The sequence below is a fragment of the Trichechus manatus genome, unplaced genomic scaffold (genome assembly GCF_000243295.1).
Source record: "Trichechus manatus latirostris isolate Lorelei unplaced genomic scaffold, TriManLat1.0 scaffold00035, whole genome shotgun sequence".
NCBI lineage: Eukaryota > Metazoa > Chordata > Mammalia > Sirenia > Trichechidae > Trichechus > Trichechus manatus.
The window spans coordinates 16,553,512-16,567,927 of record NW_004443971.1 but is presented as its reverse complement, the minus strand read 5'-3'; the positions used below and the strand labels follow the sequence as shown (position 1 = coordinate 16,567,927).

At 52.7% G+C, this 14,416-nt stretch overlaps 1 protein-coding gene across 3 annotated transcripts in view; it reads left to right on the top strand.

The window, feature by feature from the left end:
- The window catches only part of NR5A2 (nuclear receptor subfamily 5 group A member 2), a 155,546-nt gene that overhangs the window by 1,248 nt on the left and 139,882 nt on the right, over positions 1–14,416 (top strand). Inside the window, exon 2 of one of the 3 annotated variants that reach the window (XM_004375318.1) lies at positions 10,464–10,601. The exons of 1 other annotated variant lie outside the window; for it this stretch is intronic. In XM_004375318.1, coding sequence (XP_004375375.1) covers positions 10,464–10,601 — 138 coding nt within the window. Of the gene's footprint in view, positions 1–10,463; positions 10,602–13,872; positions 14,003–14,416 lie in introns of those variants that run through there. One more of the 3 variants, XM_004375320.2, reaches the window with a different exon arrangement.

Here is a 14,416-nt window from a genome sequence, read left to right as displayed (position 1 = left end):
TTAACAAGAAAAAAAACCAAGGTTTGGGCTTTTCCTCTCTCTTCCCCCTTGGTAGCCAGCTGACTCCACTGAATGCAGTGATTGCTTTTTTATGGGCCAACTACACCCTAAAGTTATCAATTGAGGAAATAGTTACCAGAAAAACGTTCTGTACTTACGAAAAAGAAAACACGGGAAGGGCATGCAAAGTGCAACAGAGAATCAACTGCTCTGCAGATTAAAAAAAAAAAAATACGTGCGCAAGAAAGGAGCTGGAAGAGAAACACAAAACCATTTCAAACTCTTCTGGCAAAACCGCGGAGGTGCGCTAGCGAGGAGTCGTTGCAGCCACCCACCGCGCTCTGCGTTCGCGGGGCACAGCCCCCGGGGCGCGCTGCGAGAGCGCGCTCGAGCCGGGGACGCCGCGGGTGCGCGCTCCGGGAGCAGCGCGCTCAGAGACTCGCGCCCGCGCGCTGCGATCCTCGGCTCTTGCGACAGCTCCGGCCGCGCGCAGCACAGCCTGGGGGCTGCGAATAAAGAGGGGATTCCGCGGTGGCCCCCAGACCCCAGGCTGAGAGGAAGGAAGGACGGGAGACTGCAGTTTTGAACCCTAGGCGCAGAAAGGTGTTCTCGAACTGTGTTTCGGAGGGTAGGGATTGGGGTTGTGGATAGAGGGTGAATTAAGAAGCGTAAAGTGAGGGGAGGAGACGCCTTGTACCTTTCTCTGCAACCGCGGCGGAGCTGCATTCTCGCCGACCGCACCCCGCATTCACACCGCCCTAGCTACGTTGGGACAGAAGTGGGTCCAAAAGAAGAGAGTAAATGTAACCAGCAGCGCTGGTCGGGGATTGGCCCCAAGACGTAGGGCTGGGACCCATGGAACATCTCTCTAGTTGGAGAGAGACCGCTGGCGACCGCTACTCAAAGACGTTCCGAAGGAGGCGCTCACTGGGCCTCAGTGGTGTTACCCCAACACCCCAAACCCGTCCGGGCACTTCCCGGAGCCAGATCCCGGAATGACAAAAATTCCAGTCAATTTTCTGTTAAAAGAAACCTCTTTCCGGATCTTGTTCGCAGCCACCCGCCCCTTCCCTGCCTAGGCACACTCCCTGCCCCCTCCCCAGGTATTACAACCCCACAAGTGGTTGTGAGACGTCCCCATTTGCAACATCTCAGTGACTTGGAGGCCACTGCTGGCACCGGCGTGCCATCTTTTCACATCGTAGCCTCCAAGGAGTGCTGAGGGTCATTCCCAGAGTTCTAGGCTGAATAGAACCACCCAAAGGGTTAAGCGAGAGGGGGGCAATGCAGAGTCCTAAGACTGAAGGTTAGATTGAAGGGGCCGACCCCATCCAAGATGAGTTGCCCAGGGCGAGCCCACTGAGAAGAACCCACAGACGCAACTGTGGAGAGTGTCCGAGGTCCCTTGGTGGCTTTGAGATGGCAAATTGCGAGTGGGGATGGGAGTGGGGAGTGGGGTTCACAATATTGAGTCCAGTGTGTGTAGACATCAGTCAGGGTTGCCAACTCCACACAAAATCCAGCTGTGTTGTACCGGGAAATATGTGCTTCTTTATTTAAAAAGCTATCTCTAAGGGTCCTCACTGGGGATGACATTTTCTTCTACGCACACTGGTGGTTACATGAAAGTTGTGTGTAGCTATCTGTGCTCATAAACAGAAGCAGAATTAAGATAAAGTCCGTCCTCCTGCCTACCTGCAAGATCATCGTTCAGTACGGTGGAAGAACAGCAGACCCCGTAACCAGATCGTTCCCTTAAGTGAGCTAGCGCTGGGACACTGCCCGATTCTTGGTTTCTAGCCTATGTTTTTTCTTTTTCCCAAATGGGGCAATTGTACTGAATGATCTGCGGTACTAATTTGACAAATGCTTTTTAAAAAGTGATTATAAAGTCCTTGTCTATATAAACAAAAGAGCCAAATCTGTGTGGTAGAAACATATAACAAGTATATATTGACCCCTTGCAATATGCCCAATATTATTATTTGATCTGTATTAAATTTACATTAATACTTCCAATTAAGTGCACTTAAAAAAATACTATGCACATTCAATATAATACTGTACTTTATCTATGGAAGTTGTGCCTGCATAGTTAGGGGTCTATAATGCACAATACAAACTCTGTATTGAGACTATGATGTAAGGTTTGCTGTCTGGTCCCCTTAACTCTCTTGGTGTCTAATTTTATTCTAGTGACGACCTCTAACTAGCTCTGTGCCCAAAAGGCTCTCTGAAAGTAGTAGCCGCCCTTCAGTGGAAAGTGAGATCGCCCATTACATCACCCTAACCTCTAGCTAGCTTAATTTGCAATGCAGTTTAGAATGCTAGTCATCCAAGGATGCATCCTAATTCTTTGTTGCCAGTTCCAGGAAGCTAAATTCTGGTGCTTTTTCCTTCCCTATCCCAGCCCATCTCCAGTCCAGTACTGGCCTGGATCCACAGTTGTGCTGGGGTTAAAGGATTTCATTAAGACCTCTTTTCATAAACCAAGTGAGATTTATGGAGGAAAGGAGAACAGAGGCTTGGTAAGGCTCTTCTTTATGTGACCCCTCTGCCCAGACACAATGTCTAGGTTTATCTTGGATTCAACCTTGAACGTGAGCTGAGCTAGAGAAGGCCTTTCAGGGATGCTGTAGGCAGGGCAAGAGTCAGACAGCTTTGCTCCCCTGGCCCAGAACGTAGCTCAGGATAAAGCAGCTTCTCTGAGTTGTACTTTCTCACTCTTCACCTGATTGGAAAAAAATCTTTTCTAAAATCCTGTTGGCTTCAAGGAACCTCAGGCGTTTGTGAGCCTTGTGCTCTGGGGAGGCCTTGGAGAAGAGTTGAAATATGACCAGTGTGAGCTCGACAGATTAGACCAGGGTAGGACCGTGTGGACTGAAATTGACCAGACAAATTAATAAAGGCTGCCTCTTTTTTTAGTCTTTTGGGAAGTTCTCTTATGTGTGGTTTTGTGTGATTGATAAGTAAGAAGAAGACATACTTAACTTTTAAACTCCAAATAACCTAAATGCAGATGACCATGAGCAACTTTCTGAGCAGTTCTGTTTGGAGGGTAAAGTGATTGTCCCTGAGGACTGTGTGAGGCACTGCAAGCCAGCCAAGTTAGAAGTATTTCCTACTGGAAGGATATAGTTTTAATGGTCCTCGAATGGTGAGTCCCTGTGTAGTTATTTTCTTTACAGAAAGATAACTTCTGGTGAAGTTAGGGGGAAAGAGAAAAACAAAGGAGAACCCATTTTTAGTAAGTAACAGCCAGGTATACTGCTTTACTAGCCCTGTCCCATTCAACTATAAAGTTTACTTTGTGAAACTGGAATGAGAAAGGTTAAGTGACTTAACCAAGATCACTCAGCTTGTCAGGATAATGAGTTGTAAGTAAAACCCCACTTGAGGTATGATTCTGAAATCCATTCTCTTCCCTCAAGGTAGAAACTACTTGTCTTTGCTGGTATAATGGAATCACGATTAAAACAATGTTGGTCTATTCACATTTTCTTCTGAAAGGCGTTTCATGCTTAAGACTTTATAAATGGCTCTTTACCTTCCTTTTCATTCTGCTGTGGAAATCAAACTGGGAACCCTGTAGAATTCAGAAGGGTGGGATGGGGAGTGGTGTATGGGGGCGCGGGTGGAGACAGCATGTGGGAGGGTTTAGGTCAGAGCCCGGTAGAGTGGGAAGGCACTTCTGGTCTCCTACTCGGAGGTTCCCGGGAAGGAAGCTTTGAAGTTTGTAGGCAGTTTATCTTGCAATTGTACAGTGTACAGTGATAACTCACAAAAACAGGGCTACCGACAAAGGGTGAAAAGAGAACTGGGAGGAAATTCACAGCATCTACTCGTTATAGAGAGTTGGTGGGTGAGAGGAGGGCGGGAAATCGCTCGAAATGAGTGATCACAGGAAGAGGACTCCCCTCCCTACCCCCACCCACCGACCCGCCAAGAAACAAACAAACTGCTGCCCCGCCCCATGGAGGGAGGAGATGGGGGGAAAAGTTTAGGCATCTTTTTTTAAGCACTTTGACAAATCGGGTGTGTATCCTGAAATGAAATACACTGGTCACACGCCCAGCGCTAACATTTTTCAGCTGCTGGATTCCTTGCTCAGAATTTGGACCCTGGAGCTTCTGTACGCCACCCCTCTGCCTGAGATCCACTCCCCGCAGCGGTCTCTAGAGGACTGGAAAGAAAAATCGGTCAGAATATGCCGTCAGGTCCCCGAAGCTTATCACAATTCCCAGACAAGAAACCCTGGAGGGAAGCGAATGAGTTTGTCCCAAGCCCTGGCTCACACTGGCCACCATCTGCTAATCGCGAAAGTTGTCTTCAAATTGAAGGCAGGTTGGAGGAGGAGCCGATGCCCGCTGGACCGCACAACTGCTGTAAAGACAGGGTTCCGAACCCCTTCCCTAGTTCCGCGCCGCACGCCGGAGGGCGAGGATACCACTGCAAGTACCGCCTTTCCAAACCCCCATTTTCTTTGCTGACCAAGAGGGACCCAAATTGCTCGACGTCCACATCTCTGCGTGGCCCGGCGCTCTTTGGTTTTAGGAACGAGAAACCCCGAGCAAAGGGGGATTTCTCTAAGGGAAGAGTTTCCCACGGGTCCATCCCCGCGCAGCGTGTATCAGGGAATTCTGAAGCAATGCAGGACGTTACCTCTTCCCTCAAGAAACTTCCAGTCTGGCTGCATACAGTTGAATGAAAGTGTAGAATAATCTAGTGCTCAGGAGTTAGATCCTAGTCGTGGTTGAGGCGTGGGGGTTAGCAGTGGCGGGATTATAAATGTTCAGCGAGTTTCTCTGAGCCTTTGGTGGCCTGCTGGCGCTGGCATCGTCATCGCGAACTTCACTCAATGTTGTGGTTCCTCAGAGGATAAACACTGGTTCCGAGAGTGGAGTCTTCACAGTTTTGAGCTGGAGCTGACTCACATCTCCATTTCAATTACAGAGAGGAAGAGATAGATTAGATTGGACCATCTGCAGGAGATTATTTCCCCAGCCCAGCTCCTCTCTCCAGACCGGATCTCCCTGTTCACTTCGAAGAGCACCGACTAGGTATACCAAGGAGAGGCTCGCCAGGACTCCCGGGTTGGGGCAACAGCCCCAAAGAAAATGAAGTCAAGAAATTCTTAAAAGCCCTCTAACACAGAGAACTGCATATTCCAACAATCCAAGCCAAACTCTTCAAAAACCCCGCCTTTCCTCCTGGGAGATGGGAGATTGCCTGAGGCAGGAGGTGGAGGAGCCAGGATTATCCAGATAATTGCTTCAACTTTCAGTTTCCTCTCCAGTAAAGACCATGCCATGATATATTTAATATACTCCAATAATGATTATGAATCAATCGCCGTCTGCGGGCTACCCCTAACAGGCAGTCTTTCCGGGGTAGCCTGTCGAAAACGGCAGCAGTTTTTCACTAGTGGTTGCTGTTGGCGTGCTAAACAGTTATTTACATTTGCAGTAGAAAGGGATTTTTTTTTTTTTTTTAACATGGCACAACTTCTCACCAAAGTTTGTTTTGTCAAAGTTTCGGCCAATGCAGTGATCCTTGGTAATTTACATGGCTGCGCTGAAATCTAATCTCTCTTTTTAAAACGAAGCGCTGCCTGCCCGTGCGAGGAAGACCTGGGGGCAGAGGCGAACAGCCAGGCCCCCTTGAGCCAGCAGCAGAACTCTGGAGTCCCTGCAAAACTTAATTTTCAGAGAAAGGCGAAAAGCAGCTTCTGGTGGACTTTTCAGGTGGGAGGGGCAGGAAAATAAGGCAGAAGCCGAGCCTCAGTTGGCTGACAAATCTGCTTCTCTTCCGCTTCAGGACCATCCTGGCCTGGCTGTGGAGACCTGTTTTTTTATTCTTGCTGTTGCTGTTGTTTAAGGGGAAAAAAAGCTTTCTCCTGGAGCTGAAAAAACAGATACGTGGGAAAGAAAAAAAGTAATTATTCTGGTCTCTTAAAAACACCTAAAACTAGCAAATGAGGAGGCGTTAGAAATTGTTTCCTAAGATGAAGGTTTGCAGATTTCGTGTGAGATTCGGTGGGTCAAGTGAGCCTTCTCCCCCAGGGCGCGTGGGTGAAGTGTTCACCTCTCTGGTCTTGCAGGACCTGTACTCGTCAAGCCCAGGAAATCTGAACCGCTCCTGCAAATCTTGACATTTCATCCCCTTTTGCAGTCCACACATAAGCGCGTGGGACCGACAGACACTTCTCAGGTCAGGTCAAGGGCAGGCTGTTCTGGACTCGCCCTCTGAGACGCGGCGCGCACCGCAGAAAGGTGGAGGTGGGGGAAGAGAGCAAGGCAGTTGCCTGCTCGCGACTAGGGAGTGCGAGAGCTCCTCAGCTCGAGCCCGCCGGGTGAGTGGGGCGCACGGCCCCCTAACGCTGAGCCTGGATAAAATATGCCAGGACTGCGCTTCTCCAGCTCATCAAGGCTGCGGGAGCCTCCCCGAGCCATCATCCTTTGTAATTGCAACCGTCAATCAACACTTTAAGACTAAGTCAGAACCGGGAAGGGCAAGCCCTGGAGACTAGTCTCGAAGGCAAGAAGGAGGAGGCATAGGGGAAGAGGGGAAAGGGGAAAGAAGTTTGCCAGAAGTTGGCAAAGGAAAAGAGGAATTTTAGAGTGCGCATGGTCACTAAAGCTGAGGCAGTCTCCCTCCCCGCCCCTCGGGTTCCGGTCTCGGGTCTCGACCACCAGTTACTTTTCCCTCAGCTGTAAGACCAGGGGTGGATTCCTAAGTGTACTTCCAGCAAGGGGCAGAGTGACAGCTGGTAAGACGGTAAGATCTGCGGAGGATGGGATGCGTCTGCTCGCACGCCAGGGCTCCATGTGCTCCTGCCAGTCGTCTGTCAGTCGATCAGTGCAGACAACCCCTGGCATCAGCATTTGGACCGCACAGGCCCTGTTTCACCTGCTTACATCCCAACTGCTACCCCTTCCGGCGTCTGCTCGGCTGTCCCGCCTCGCGTGGCGCCACCCTCACCCCCTCAATCCAGAACCACCCACAGATAACTTGCCAGAGGCGCTGGGCTCTGGGGACTCCCCCTCCCCCAGTTCTCCTCCGGAAGGGGTTGTGGGGGACGCACAGCTCGATCCCAGTTCACCAAACCACAGTGAGTCTCTGGCTCCTGTGGGGAGCGCTGCCTGGCGGAAAGGATGGGTCAGGGAACCAGAGTGGGTGTTCGGAACGATGGGGGCTTTCAGAGGTCGGGGGAAAGGTGAACTTGGAGGACGGTTCTGAGCGTGGCGTCGCTGGCTTAGTACCGCCGCCCCTCCCTCTGCATCAGACCCAGGGCTGGGGCCCCGCCGCACCCCTTAACTTGCAGAGCAACCTGGAGAGGAGTGAGCGTGCCCTCGGGTCTCTGACAAGAACCATCTCCAGTGGCAAATTTCCCCTCGTCCATCCCAAGTCAGTGCTTCAATGATCCTCGAGGGGACCCGCAATAGGTCTGGCCCTAGGGTGTTTTTCCCGCCCGGGAGCTGCAGGCCTGGAGCGCTCAGGTCTGGACTTCCATGCTCGGAGTTTCCTCGGCTCTCAGGAAAGGCAGTTTTCTCTCTCCTTGAGACGCTCTGCCCTTTCGGTGCCCCGTCGATTCACTGCAAACGGATCAGCCTAGACTAGACCTTCAAAGCAGGGCGAAAAGCCCCGGACATTCCCTCTGCGATACAACCGCGGATTTAAAAAAACAAAACCTCCTCCCTAGCTCCTAACCCCTCCTCCCTCCCCCATTTTGTGAGGATTTTTCTTTGTCAGTCTACCTGTGTGGGGAGATAAATAACGCCAGCTGGTCCTTTGCCACCATTAGCCGCGTCTTTTGGGAAGAGGGTATGGTGGGGAGGGCAGATGGGCCTGGACTTCGGAGATGCCAGTGTGGCCCATGCTCGTCCCTTCTAGTGCGGAAGCCGATTTTAAGAGCGTGATCACAAAGTTTGCCTCGCTACGTCAGATAGCCTCAGCCTCAAGTCCATGCAGAGTTTCTTGCTGCGCTACAAGTTCAAGATCCTGTCAGGCCCTCCTCCTCCTTTTTTCAACTCTCCTAACCTCTGCCTCGTACTCCGCCAACTGAGGACCCTCCCTCCCACACTGAGGCCCGGAAACCTCCACTTAAGACCTGGAATTCTCAAGTCCCCTCTGCTGCCAACCTGCTGTTTGGTAAGGCACTGCGTAAGTGCCTCATATGCTCTCTGAAAGAGATTATTTTGAGTTAAGGCTTCGTAATAAACGATTTTCAAAGTTCACCTGAGCCCACAAGAAAGCATGGCAAGCCCTGGTTTGAGCCCTGAGACTGTCTCCCAATCAGAACCATGTAAGAATATGTATATTCTTAATTAGCAGTGATACTTAAAACAAGTAGTAATGCTGAAAATGTATTGACAGTAGTACTGGATATTATCATGAAAATCTGAGCATCTTAAGGGTCGCTGATTTGGCACCTGTCTTCCCCCCATACAAACTAAAGGACAGATCCTTCTAAGTTTGAATGTACCCATGAAATTCTAAGATACTACTAAAACCAAAGTTTAAATAACTTGGGTTCTGAACATACTTTAAAAAGCGAAAGGACAAATCAGAGACAGTATCTGAATTGCCAGGTGGGAGTGGATGATGAACAACCTATTTAATATAAAAGAATAGATTATTCATGGCAGGGATTGGAAGACTTTTCAATTCATCAAATACTGGACAGGGTACTCTGAATGTGTAATCTCTGTGTCATTCAGATAGAATAAATTCAGATCTTTTGAGATTCAAATCCAGCCTCTTGTGGGTGGACTCTGACAATTACTTGGTTGCACAGCCGACCCTGAATATTAGGCATTTCCATGCAGTCAGGAGGCTGGAAAGAATGTTTTCATCTTGTTGGGATGAGATCTGAAAACTTTGAAGATGTGGCTGGGCTGGTGGCCGAAGAGTTTGCATAACAGATGGTTCTTTAAAACTTTTTTTTTTTTTTTTAAATGCTGGGTCTCTGGGCCTCATGTGGGTTTGTCCCATCAAAGAGACACCAGAATGAAAAAGAAAAGCCCAGACTATCTTTGTATTCTATATAGAAACACAGTTCACTAAACCTAGGAAGTCGGTCACCACGATAATCTTGGGCTCGAGTTTATAAGTTTATAAGTGAGGAAAACTGGGGGAGTGGGAAAACAGAGGTAGTTATCTCAGTCAAATGATGAACTCTTGACTCAGAGCCTCAAGACAAGGTTGTTCCCTCGGGCGGCCTGGGCGCTCGGCTCCTCCAGGGCTACTGAGTCCTGCCGCGGGGCCTCTCCAACAACTGAATGCAGAGGGGCAATGAAGCCTGGGGACCCTTGACAGAGGATCAGCTCTGCGTTTAAGAGCGGTCCATATAAATTCAACATCCCTTTTCCCCTTTCGGTTGTTTAAATGGGGGTTTATTTCCCCCTGCAACCCTTCACCCGACACGCACGCGGGGACACCCACACACACCCCATCACTTCTCCTCGCTTCCCCCTCAGCTCGCGGAAATCGCCGCCCTGGCTGCTCAGCCTTCGCCGCCGTGATCAGACAGAGGTCGCTTCTCACTAGCTGTAAGACCCAGCAGCATTTACACCCCCCGCCCCAGACCAGGGTGGGGTGGGAGGGGGTTAAGGCTGGTGAAGAGTTTGGGGCAGGAGAGGGGACCGGAGCATGCGCCTCATCCTCATTGGCTGGCGGCTGGTGTCCGACCCGAGTCCGGAACCCACGTCCAGGTTCAGTGTCTTCACACCCTCATCACCCACCCACCCCCATCCCATCCTCCCCCTGCCCCCGGCCCTTCTTACCTCCCTTCTCCTCCTCGTCTTCCCCCTTTCCTTCCCAGCACCATCACCACCGGGGCTGGAAAGGGCTGCTCTCGGACGCGCGAGAGGAGTAAACGAGGCAGGAGAGGGAGGCTGGAACTTCCCAACTGCACACTTGGCGGTAGTCAGGGAGAGGAAGACAGAAAGAGACCGGGGGAAGGGGCGGAGAGGCGAGGAAAGGAGAGAGGAGGGGAGAGAGGAGAAGTGAAGAGAGAGAGAGACCCCTGCTGATCCTGAGCCCGAGGGCGGGTGGAGGGAGGGGAAGGAGTCGCCCGAGCTGTCCGGGAGCAGCGGCAGCCGCACCGGCCGCGGCGGTAGCAGCAGCCCGGCGGCCGCCTCCACTGCCCGCCGGGAGCTCAGCCGCACGCGGGTCCGCGCCCGGTTACAACTGCGCGCTCGCCCCCGCCCCCGCCGCCGCCCTCGCCGAGCTGAGCCAGGGCACCCAGACGCCGTCTTCTCCACCTGGTATCGGAGCCCCGATCTCTCCTCCTCGCAGCTCGGGGGCAGCTCCGGAGCTGCGAGACAGGACGGGGCTAGTGGTCCTGACGGACAGCCTGGGAGGAGGCGGAGGCGCGCACTGCAAGCGGGTGGGTGAGCGGACGCCCTTGTCGCCCCCTTCCTTCTTTCCGCCGGAGTTGAATCTCTGCTGCCCGTGTCCAGGTGCTGGGCTTCCGGACGGACACCGACCCCCTGTTCCCGCCCGCGGCCGCCTTGTCATGCTGCCTAAAGTGGAGACTGAAGCCCTGGGACTGGCTCGATCGCATGGGGAACAGGGGCAAATGCCGGAAAACATGCAAGGTAAGGAGGCTCCGCGCGGCGCTCCGGCTTCCGAGGCTTCCCCTCCCCTGGGCTCGCCCTGCGGGCTTCAGCCTCCTTCCAGGAGCGGGCGCTGGGGTGGCCCAGCTAGACGCTCGGAGCTGGCGGGCTGCGGGGCTGCGCACAGGCGTCAGGCCCCCTCCCAGACGTAGGCAAAAAAGTTTATGGCTTTTGAACAATGCGGGCGGAGGTTTTCCAAGCAATGCCTAATTAGCTGCTTCTTATTAAGAAAAGAGAGGCTTCGAACTCTATGGCAACCGGAGCCGGGCAGCTTCAGGTTAAAGGTGCTTTGGAATAGTAAGATCATTGTAAGAAATGGAATGTCAGGTTCTTGGTCCTTGGAATCGGTGGGAACTTTAACCAATGCTTTTGTGTGGAGGGAGAGCAGCACCCTGCCTAGGACAGTCAACTAAAGAAAGAGAAGAGAAGGCAAGCCCCAGAAGGCTTGTTTTAGAATGGACGTGGCCACTCCCAAAAGCCCAAGCGGACACCGGCTCTAATTTGGGCAACTTCAAAATTGCAGGCAGAACTGAAAGAAACCAAAGTCCCCTTCGAGGGGATTGCCCAGTGACTTGGAGGTGGGGCACAGAGGTTAGCTTAATGCCCCTTCTTCAATCCAAGAGCTGGGAATATGGAAATCCCATTTGTTTTGCAGCTCTTGATTGCTAACAAGAAAACAAATAAATCCCTCTGGCTATATTTTCACTGCATATAGGAACTCTTGTCTGGCTTGTATTAAGCCCTTCAGAAGTTTATCGCAGTTGCCCTGGGCCGGGGAGGGAACAATGCTAGGAAAAGTCACCGGTGCTCTTCCATCCTCGCCCCTTCCAGTGCGCAGGATGTGCGGGCCGGCGGGCCTGTGATCCCGGAACGCTTCCTGCCATCCCCTTGCGAGAACTTGAAAGGGCCGAGGAGGTGTTGAGAGCAGAGTTCAGGGCTGGTGCACGCGGCTGTGCCGGGTAGGAGGCGCGTTCGGGGCGCTCAGGCCTGGGGGCCTGACGTCGCCCTGGCAGAGGGGGTGATGGGAGGGGAAGCGTCGTGCTTGTGGGGTCGGTTACCTGCTTTGTGATCCCGGGGTCTCTCTAAGCCCCGGAGAGGGCTATTGGAGTCCCCGGGGGCTGAGCCCCCTGAAACTAACTTGTGGGTCTCCCGGCGGGCTGCTGGGGGAAGCCGGTTGGCCCAAAGAGGGATTCCCACCCGAAAGTTTGGGTTCCGCGAAGTGGCAGCGCGGGGAAGTCGCGCGAGGAAGCCAGCCGGGGTCCCTCCGCCGCGCACTCTGAAGAGGGTCTCATCTTTTGGGCTGCCGGGTGCGGTCGGAAAGGAAAGTTTCTGCTTCTCGTTCCAGCGCGGAATCGGGAAAAGAAGCTCAGGGAGACTCTGGAGCAAGAAGTAGGGGAGGCAGAAATAAGAGTTAATTTGAGCGAGTAGGAAGGATATAATCGTAACATTTTCTTTGTGAAGTTTGAAAGTGGCACTCTTGACCCGAACTGCCTCCCCAGAGCGGAGCGTTAGCTTTTCCCTGTGACCAGAGTTGAGAAGAAGCCGGTGGCCACTCTCTCAGCCCCGGGTTCCAAAGCAGCACCGGAAGAGCTGGGACACGCCTTCCTCCTGGCCTTGCGGCCTCCCCATAGTGAGGAGCCCCCGGGTACCTGGACCCCACCCCCAGCCCTTACGGACGGCCTGACCGCAGCCTAGGTACGCGTCGGTGGTCCTACACGTGGGGGCATCCTAGAAAGGACTCGCTACTGGGTCCCGGGACAGCGGGGCGCGTCCAGCTTAAGGGGAACTTCTCCGCGCACCGCTCTGCGGTTCTCCCTTTCCAATGCCCCTTCTCTTTTCTCAAGACGAAGACTAGGGAGAGCGTGGGTACTTCTTTGCCCCGAAGGATTTGGATCTCCAAATGCCTAGCTTGGCTACGCCAGGGCACCTGGAAACTCTGAAAGGTATCCCTGCCTTGCACAGCAGCCTCTCCTTCCCAACTCGGCCTCTGTCTTTGGGTTTTCCAAGAGTGTCCCCATCCCTAGCCCAGACCTTTCCGATGCCGGATCCCCGAAGTGTGCATTGAGCACCCTCTGTTAGCAGTTGCTTCTCTCGGCCCCTTAGGTCCGAAGTTAGAGTTCACTTTGTTGGGGGGAGGAGAAGTTGAAAAGAACCCCCCTTCGGAAAGCCCACTTTCTTCCCACCCCTTAAACATGCCTCTAGGCAATAGTCACGTATTTTAGGAGAAAAGGGGCTACAGGCAAACTTCTCATACTCTCAGTCTCCCCCAAATCTCAAGGTTTCCAAACCCGAGCGCGGGCCTGTTAGGACTGGAACCCAGGCTGGCACCGCCGGGAGGACTGCGCTCAGCATCCCTTTATTTCCATTTCACCCAGCCCGGGCGCCTGCCTCTGCTGGAACCTCCTTTCCTGGGATTCCCCTAAACTCTAAGTCACTCTTGTTTAAGCCCCAGCTCTGGGCTTTGTGTCTCGGGAAGGGATGCCTCAACTTGGCTGGTCTGCGCTCTGCTCTCAGTCGCCAAGTACTGCAAGTGACCCCCGACGGCCCTTTCCGGAGGCCATAAGAATCCGTACAGAAAAAACTTAATGCAAAAAGAACTAGTCGTTGGCAAAAAAAGAAAAAGAAAGAAAGAAAGAACTAGTCATTTGGAGCCCTAGTGGCACAGTGGTTAAGAGTTTGGCTACTAACCAAAAGGTGGGCAGTTCGAATCCACCAGCCGCTCCTTGGAAACACTATGGCAGTTCTACTTTGTCCTACAGGACCGCTATCAGTCGGAATCGACTCGACGGCAACGGGTTAGTCTTTGGCAAGGAGGCCACTGTGGTGATGAAATGACCGGGTACTTTGGCGATGGGGTGGGGGCTCTTTTTCTCTTTCCTTTTTGGTAAACAAATCAGAGGAAACTTCTGCCCGGCCATCGGCTCACCATCCCCCGCGCCCCGCCCCCTGCAAATGCCACTGATTAACTTAAAACAAACTCGGCTCGGCGTTTGTTTGTGGGCCGTTGTGCAGCCGAAGGTTGAGCAAGAGGCGAGAGCCGGGTGCGCCCCGGGGCTTTACGAGAGGGTGCTCGGGAGGGGTGCGGGCGCAGGCCGAGCTGAGCGGACCGGTCCCTCACCCTCCGCGTCCGCTGCGCCCACCCACCCGCGCCCGGCGCTCGAGGAGTTGGCCTCGCGTGGACGCGGAGTCTCAGGGAGGGACCGGATCAGGTAATTCCTAGGGTTTCCTGACCACCGACCTCCTGTGCATAGTTCATCCATCTTTTAGCTGCGAGGACGCCTACACCGGGCTGCGTCCCGAGGAAGTCGGTTACCCGATCCCTGCTGTGAGTCGTGCGTCGCCTCGGCCTGATTTCTGTTTAACTTTAACAAGGCGATCTCAAGGTGTTTATATTCTGCAGTGATGATCGGAAACATGTGAAGTTCATTCCAGGGCTTCAATACTTTGCGACGAAACCAAACCCTAGTGTGTATCTTTTCCTCTTCTGTTCTATTTCGCCCGGGCGTCCCCCCTTTTCTTTTTCCCTTCTTTTTATTTTCACAGATTTTCAAATGTTGGGAGATGAGAGTATCCAGAACAGGAGTCCTGTCAATACGGAACTGAGTGTTTCGATTAATCTAACAGATCTGAACGTTAATTCTGCTGCTACAACAGAAATACCACAAGTGGATGGCTTTAACAAAGAGAAGTTTGTTTCCTTACAGTAAAGTAGGCTAAAAGTCCCAATTCAGGGCGTCCGCTCCAGGGGAAGGCTTTCTCTCTCTCTCTCTCTCTCTCTCTCTCTCTCTCTCTCTCTC